The sequence below is a fragment of the Charadrius vociferus genome, unplaced genomic scaffold, assembly GCF_000708025.1.
Source record: "Charadrius vociferus isolate BGI_N301 unplaced genomic scaffold, ASM70802v2 scaffold325, whole genome shotgun sequence".
NCBI lineage: Eukaryota > Metazoa > Chordata > Aves > Charadriiformes > Charadriidae > Charadrius > Charadrius vociferus.
In genome coordinates this window covers 2,582,659-2,591,013 of record NW_009648526.1, presented here as the reverse complement: position 1 = coordinate 2,591,013, position 8,355 = coordinate 2,582,659, and the positions used below count along the sequence as shown (strand labels likewise).

General features: G+C 43.9%; 1 protein-coding gene across 1 annotated transcript in view; it reads right to left on the bottom strand.

Annotated features, from left to right (window-relative positions):
- The window catches only part of TEX9 (testis expressed 9), a 51,419-nt gene extending 43,160 nt beyond the window's left edge, over positions 1 to 8,259 (bottom strand). Inside the window, exons 1-3 of the mRNA XM_009885771.1 lie at positions 7,868 to 8,259; positions 3,281 to 3,437; positions 2,405 to 2,704 (exon numbers count right to left, since the gene is read on the bottom strand). Of these exons, the coding sequence (XP_009884073.1) occupies positions 2,405 to 2,704; positions 3,281 to 3,437; positions 7,868 to 8,259 (849 nt within the window). The remainder of the gene's footprint in view (positions 1 to 2,404; positions 2,705 to 3,280; positions 3,438 to 7,867) is intronic.
- Positions 8,260 to 8,355: the final 96 nt, after the last annotated feature.

Sequence of the window (8,355 nt, the reverse complement as noted above, 5' to 3'; positions counted from 1 at the left end):
TGAGGAAGCCCTTTCAGTGGGATTCTTTGCAGGATAAGACTTTGCCAGCTGTTGGAAGTGGGATCATTGCGGAGATACTAATATTCTCCTGCTACTTATCAACTGCAGCACAAATCTGCCTGGCATCTTTGTTGATTATTTAGAGTGTAGCAGCCAAAAATAATATTCTTAGAATTATTATTGGAATAATTTATGACCTATTATTATGAAGTGAAAGCAATTTTGATACACGAGCTAGGAGGAACTGCCAGTGTGAAAACTCAAACCGGATCTGGGTGCATAATATTCGTGTCTCGCAGGAAGTAGTGGGAGTAATATGTGAAAAAGCGTTGTTCACAAATCGATATCCTCGGGAGCTTTCTAGATGCCTTCTCCTGCACTTTTTGATATTCTACAAAAAGAAAAATCCTCTTTCCCCTTCTTGAGCCTTTTTATCTCACAAACCGTGCACGCAAAGCCATGTGTGTAACAGCTCGTGCTGGTTCTTCAGGAAAGGATGCAGATTATGATCAGGTACAAAACAAAGGTTCCAGTCCATAATGGTGGTTACAACTACAAATCCCAGTGCAAAATCATGTTAATCATTAAAAGAAGGGTATTCTTAAAACTGTCTCTGTTATTAAAGGCTGATTTATCTTTCCACATTATAGTGGGATGAATACGAGACAAGCCTTTGCGATGCCTTCACTCACAGCTTAACTGGAATCATGAACAGTTTTCATAATGAAGTCCACAGCCTGGAATAGATTTGTATTCCAAGTGTATGCGTAGACCCTGTTGTTCCAGATTGTACTTCTTTCCTGAAGCATGCACTGACAAGCTCTTCAGTATGTTTATTACTGTACAACACTGTGAGCCAACTAATGTTTATTACTGGCTGCGCATTAGGTCAATCCAGAGTTTCACCACAACAAGGTACGTTTTAAATGGGTTGTGCCTGAAGGGCACTATCCCTTAAGGATCAGCTTAGTGGGGAGAAGAACCTGCATCTTAACAAGGATGTGCTGAGCTCCCACCTCAGCCTCAGGGGAAAGTAGGTAGAGTGACAAGTCCTGTCCTTGTATTCCCCAAGCACAACCACTCTTGGTTTGTACCTGGCCTTTTTTCAGGGCTCTGGGATGGAGGAAATCCTCCTCGTGTCCTGCCTCACTCCATATAGCTGCACTAAGGCCAACCGCAATTACTGCTATGTGTATTACGTTGAATTATTAAGTTTATGTAACATCATAACTACATGTGTATTATACTTAAGTTATGTTCATAGAGCAAAGATGCATCCATAAATATATGTACCAGACTGCTCTGTACATAGAAGACAGATGGTATTTATTCTATATTAATTAATACTGCCTGCAGAATTTCCTCCCTCTTTAAATATCTTGAACATCTTTTTTTAGAATCTAAATGTATACATCCAGAGTCTTTTTGCTTTGACAGCTGACCATTGTATTTTATCTCCATTCAACATAGGTGGCCTTGGTTTGTTCTTGTAAGTACTATCTTGTGTATCTTCAGTCTAAATGTCATTATTGTAATTGATTTAATCAATTTAAAGATAGAAAGTAAACAATAGTGCTAACCCTCCTGAAATTTGGAGAGTTAATAGGTCAAGTTTGACAGGATTTGGGTTTGCGGGTATTGGCTTCGCTGGCCATCACCTTTTTTTATAGTTTGTTTTTTCTTAGTCACTTGTTTCAGAATAACATCACACATAAGTATGAAACGCGTCCACTGCTGAGATTTTACTGTTCAGTGTAACTTGTTCAGAAATACTGCTTGAGACACGTGGTGTCTGCCATTGTAGTCTAACGCTGGATCACTTCTGCCTTACAACTACAGCCACACAGGGATGTGGCTAAAACCAAATAAGCAATGGTGCTAGCTTGGATATTCCAACCCAATTGCTTTAAGGGACACTCTAAAGGAAACTAGGCCAAAAAATTGACCTATTTTAAAAGACATGGCAATCTGTTCTTTTAAAAAATCGTTCACACTTCATTGAGTCCTTCGCTCTCTCCCCTATACCATGAAAAATGTCGTACAATAGCAAGATTCAGAATTCTTCCATTTCTTCCATCTCTGTAAGGTAAATATTGCAAGCTGAAGTCTCCAGTTTGACAATTTAATTTTTCTCCATCACTGATCTTGAGAAAGAAATCATCTTAAAAATTAGCAAATGCGTAAATTGAACTAATTAGGTGTAGCTAACTAAAATTGCTACATCGCTGCACTTTCTCTCTAGCGTTAGCTGCAACGGGCCCATTTGGCAATCAAAAGGTCTTAGGATGCATAAAGGACTTTTGCTTCTAGGGACTTTCATATTTTGAATTTGAAAACCAGGAGCAGTGAGCCATATTTCTCAGTTATTTTGTTGTTTGAAATCTGGCTGTGAAACTCTATTTACTTTGCGTTGGACTCTCGCCAGAGGAGGCCTGGTTCTAGCAGATGGTGGTGGAGCGGAGGCCAGACGTTTCCTGCTGCGTCCTGACGAGGCACTGATAGCACCGCTCCCGGGCTTGGGCAGCGCTGCCTTCGGTGCTGGAGGGGCAGTGGCTGCTGGTGGAAAGGTTGTGAAGAGTCCATGAAGCAGCCCCGGGGGCGAAAGCCTTTGTGGACGAGAGGGTCCTGACGTGGTCCTCAGAGGTGGTGGAGCTGCCGGCCAGAAGATGAGCAGGGGGACGGCTGGAGTTTTGACCAAGAAGAACTGAAGTGTTAAAACCAGATGGACATAAACCAGTCATGATGAGATGTGACTGCTCTGATCTTTGACAGGACACCCCGCTGTCTTGTCGGAGATAGAGAGCTGAAAGAAGAAAGACAAAATGGGAGGCCAAGGCATGGTATGGTTGTGTGGATTCACCTGCCTGCACTAGGGGAACAATATGAAGGTCGCATTTTCCTTTCCCTCCATTTCCAGGTGAGCAACTTCTCTAAGAACAGAAATGTTTAATGAAGTCCTCAGGCTGGTGTTTGATCTTTCAAGACACTGCTTGCTCGCAAGATGGGGAATCAAAGGGCAATGCCATAATCGCAAGCACTTGTGTATCGCTGGATCACTGCCTTGCCAATTTGCACACAGGAGAAATGCAAACAAATTTCTCAGAAGGCGTCGGACCTGGAAATCCTCCAGGATTCCTTGAGGCAGCAGTAAGATTAAGGACATCCATAGTTTCTCTGGGGATCCAGAGCTTGGACCAATGCAGCTGAAATTCACAGTCCCTGTGCCACGTGGCTCTGCATTTGGGGATTCGGTGCTCTCCCGTCCTCTGCTATCACATACCTGGAACCACTGCGTGACCCTGTGAGGCTTTCCTGGGTCATAATTTGTGCAGGTGGCAAAGTCCCTGCAATCTGTAGCTGCCCTCCTCCTTGCACTCAAGCCATTCTGCAGGTAGGCAACGCTTAGTTTTGAATGCTTGTGCTTTTCCAGTTCACTACTGGATCGCAAAAGAAAAAAAAATCAAGGAAAGACAGTAGTGTTGATTGCTTTGTTACATGAAACTTGCATATATTTATCTCTCCTTGGCCTCGATTCTGTCAGAATAACCCTGAAACTGAGCCTCTGGGTCAGCACAAGAGACAACAGACAAAATCAGCCATCTGCATGGGGGTCTGACTGAAAACATTTTTCCCCTAACTTCTACCAGCAGGAGCATCAAATATTCAACAACACTGACAATGGAAGGATGTCTCTGTTTAAAACATCATTCAGTCAATTACCAAACCTTGGTATTTCTTCCTTCCTAGTCATCAGCCTTGTACAGGACAGTCTGAATCACCACTTTCATCATCCACTGTCCCCTTCTACGTAGTTTTCTCTGGTAGCTGGTGCCTTTTTCTTCCTTACTGACTTCTTCCAGCTTTAAGACAACCATGCAGGATATACAAACACCATAATCATAACTTTTTCAAGCTCAGCAGTTGAGGCCATTTGACATTACATTAAGACAAAGATTTATTGTACTGTACAGAGGAGGCAGTCTACAGAAATGAAAAGTTTCAAACTATCTGTATCATCAAAGAACCTGGATGCACCTTGGGAATTTAACCTGGTTATCATGACTTACAAAATGCAAATGGTCTATGTATTACTCCAGCAAAACACCATACTCCTTGTCTGACCGACCATGGCAAGCTACAGCCAGGCTTGTGTGAGCCTGGGCCATTGCTGCCTTGCACCTGATGATCTCCCACATCTGCACAGAGTAAGGGCTGCGTGCCCATTTCATTAGTGCCTTAAAACTGCCTTGCAGGGATATAAATGACTAAACGGATGGCAAAGCAGGGAACAGTAGCTGTGGTTGCCTAGAAAACTGTTTCCATAACTAGTTAGAGTGGTGGCTAATACTCTTTCTTTGCTGGAGAAGGACTCATGATCACGGGGCCTACCTCAAACTTCCCTAGTGTTTTTTTTTAATGTTCCCTGTTATTTGCCGGGTTGCGATACTGCCCACCATGCAATGCTTGCACCCGCTCCAAACATGCTGCAAGACCCAGAAAAGCTTGGCAAAACTCCTGGTCAAGCAGGCCTTCATTATAATTAAAATAGCCCCCTTTTCAGTGCCAGGTTTGAACACAGCCCGGTTTCTCCTGCCAGTTGATATGATACGAGTCTGAAAGTTTCCTAGGTAAACTGGCTATTTTTTTTTAAATAATTGAAACCGTAAAAGACAAAGTATCCGTTAAAGTTGGTTAGGTGAATTACTAGTTATTGCACTTTCATTTTACAGGTGCTACACATGGATGGAGATAACAAACCAAAGAGAACCAGAGGGAGATTTCTTGGGCATAGCTTAGGATACATAGAGACAGACATCCCTTGGGAAGGAAAGTTGCAAAAAGGCTTAAAAATGGAGTTCACTGAACCAGCGGTTAAAGCTTTTGGAAAGTGTCTTTTTTTAGCAAGCCTTTAAAGGCAGTTATCCTCACAGAATATGCTTTATGTTTATCTTGAGGATAAGGATAGTGAGGTTTCATTATTTATCTGCCTCCTACCACAGGTTAGTCTCTGGCCCTGCGCTAGACGAGAGGTGGTGGATCCCTCTCTGTCCATGGGGGAGCAGGAAAAGCGCCCTCCCCTCGGTGCTGGAGAGGTATTCCTCCTTGAAAGCATCAGACGCCCTATTCCCCAACTGCCAGAGATGATTCATAACAGGGAAGAAAAAAAAACACAAACCAAAACCAAAACAAAGCCACGCTGAAGTACAGTAGAGAAAATCCTGGAAAATAGGTTAGGCAGTATTTAAGCACAACTTTTTCCCTGCAGAGAGGGCTTGCGTTAGATCCTAAGCTCCAGAAATGGAGGAAAAATAAACACAGCTTTTGGAATTAACCTGGCAAAATGGAGTTAGCTCCCGCCTGTCACAGGACCGCACGGTGGAGATCGTCTTCGTGCAGACAGCCAGCTCTCTCTTTCCCCAAAACAGCTCTTTTGACAATCATCCTCTGATGAATATATCTGTCTGGCGCAGCAGGCTTCCAGCGCTTTTTGGGTTAGAAAAGACAGGAATTTTAGTGCTAATATAGCAACATCAGTTTCTAGAAGAGCAAAATCTGTCTGCAGAAGGGGAGAGGCGGACAGGCAGCTCCCAGCTCTGACCTCAGCTGCTGCACTCTGCCATAAAAATGGAGCATGTACAAAATGGGAAAGAACAAGAAAGATCCCAGTACGGCAAAGACTAGTCAGGTTCCTGACATGCTTAAACTTTCACACATGCCTTTGTTTACAGTAATGGGACTTTTAACTTATTTGTATTACTTTTTGTGTGTTTTTTTCACAGTGCTGACCAGGAGCTCCATCTCTGCATCAGATGGAGGTATTCAGAGCCATTAGGCGCAAGAACTCCAGCAGACGGTCACAGTGGTCCTGGGTGGATATTCCCTAGAGGTCTCCAGGTGGTCTACCTGAGTTCAGGTTCGTCTTGTAGTCATTAAATAATTCCCCTCAGTGTCTTCAAGTTAATTCTGCCAGCACAAGCTCTCTGTGTATACAGTTATTCTGGATCTATTTGTCCTTTGCTTTAGTTTTATATAATCACGTAAAACTGGGTATAAGATGCCGCCATTTTTTATCTCACCCATTTTGCACGGGTGCAGAAACTGCACGAAACACAAGGCAAGTTCAGCTGGTTGTGTGGGAGTCACTCCGTTTACAGGCCTACATACCGCGTAAAGGGAAAAATCCCTCATTGGGTGTCAAAACAAGCAGGTAACAAACACGTGCCGAGCCCTGCGCTCAGTTGCACTGAGGGAACGTGTGGGAACCCAGGGAGAATTGCTTCTCGTACGCAAAAGGCTCTTGGAGAGCAGAGCATGGGCCCCTCTGCGCAAGCTAAACATAATACAGCCCCAGTGCTTTCAAGTATCATGCTGGGAAAAAATGTTAAATTCCTCTTTACTGCCAGGCCTGAGGAGGAAATTTCTTCTAAGGCCAGGCTGGATGGGGCTTTGAGCAACCCGGTCTAGAGGAAGATGACCCTGCCCATGGCAGGGGGGTTGGAACTAGGTGACTTTTAAGGTCCCTTCCAACTCTAACCATTCTGTGATTCAATGATTCTTTACACAAAATGGGACCCCATTCCTATTTTGGGCCTCTGTGCAATCTTATTTTGGGCCTGCTACTAAAACCCAGCAACAGAACTGGCTAAACAGTTCGAAGGCCTCATACTGAAAAAGTGCAGGAAAAAAGGTTGTTTATTCTTAAAAAAGGTGAATTGATAGTGAGATATGGGAGTACAGACATAGCTTTTGAGGCCCACTGACGACTTCCACCACAAAAATGCAACCTGGAATTCTAGTCCACTTATTTAATCTCTGTGCCAATTTAATCACATTTTGCCCTAAAGCACCCGCTGGGATTACCGAATGGCGGTGGTGGCCCCAGGGTGCCAGCCTGTGCCCGGTGTGGCAGATTTTGCAGAAGAGGTGCAGCTAATTTTTTTTTTTTTTTTTTTTTTTTGTCATATGACGCCCATGCAGGTGTAAATAAGTGTGATTGCAATTTGACATGGCCGGGAACTAAATTCATGAGGAACTAAGTAATAAACTTGTCTTCCAACTGCTGGTTTAGACTGAAAGCAGCACTGAAATGATGTGTATTTTTCCAATTTATTGTAATAGTCTATGATCCCGCAAACACAATGCACGTCTGTTCAACTTTATACTAATGTGTAGGCCCATCGATTTCCATCTGGGACTGGTAGATATGCATTGGTCCTAATGTTTTTGGGGCTGGGATCCCTGTGGGTTAAGCTCTGGCCACTCAGATTTCAGAGGATGCAACCAAAGATCTCGACAGAGGCAACCCTGGCTGTGTCCATACAAGTGGTATGAAGTGGAAATTGCCACAAAACTAGAAAATATCACCTTTGTCTTCCTGTGCCAGTTTACATGCATATTGACATAGTTTTCCTGCAAAAAGCATAGTGGTTAGGGATTTTAAATTGATTACTTTTCTGCTTACTTCTGATTACAATTTTAACTTGTATTTTTCTCATCTTTTTTTGGATGCCCTTCAGAAATTTCCAATTAAAGTTAAAAATAAAAAAAAAAAGCAAGCCTTTAATAAGAGGCAGGAACAAGACAGCTTAGTTTTTGTGGTTCTGATGAGAGGTTTTACAAGGAGAAGAAAATCACCGTCATTGTCATAGCCATAAACATTCTGATTTTGGAGCAGTGGAAAACGTAAGTGAAGATTTATTTTTGAAAAGTCTCACTTTGGCTGGTGACATAATAATTTACAAGTACTCATCGCCTAAATTTAGCATTGCCGTGTGTCCGTGTGTGTATTTACATTATTAGTCGTCTTTAGGCCCACGTTTTCTGTGATCACTCCTTTCTCCTTGCGTACCACCATCAGACAGGGTACCTGCGTGTCCATCCCCCTGCTGCGCGCTGCTCCGGCGCAAAAATTGTGAATTCCCATCCAGAATTGGAGCGTTTGGGAAAAGAGGGGCAACGCAGGGGCAGCTGTAGCAGAAAGCTGGGGTAAAGGCCCGTGGGACTCATGGCACCGCGATTTACATGTGGGGGACACAGGAGCCGGCTGAGGGCAAGGGACGGCCCCGAGTGGATGGCTGCCTTCCCCAGGGAGGCGTGAGCAGCCAGGGATTGAATTATTTTTTTTTTAATAAACGACGTCTTTGCGCTGGGAGGCAGGGGCAGGCGGTGGTGCAGCCGGCTGATGTCACGCTGCCGCAGGAGCGCCCTTCGCCTGTCTCCGACGTCGCGCTGGCTGCACCCTCTATCAATCTCCCGCATCTACGTGTATTTTATATATAGATAGATAGATAGATTGAGATATAAACGTACACGCACGGGGGTGTTATTTTCGCAGCGGGGGCCGCCCCCGCACAG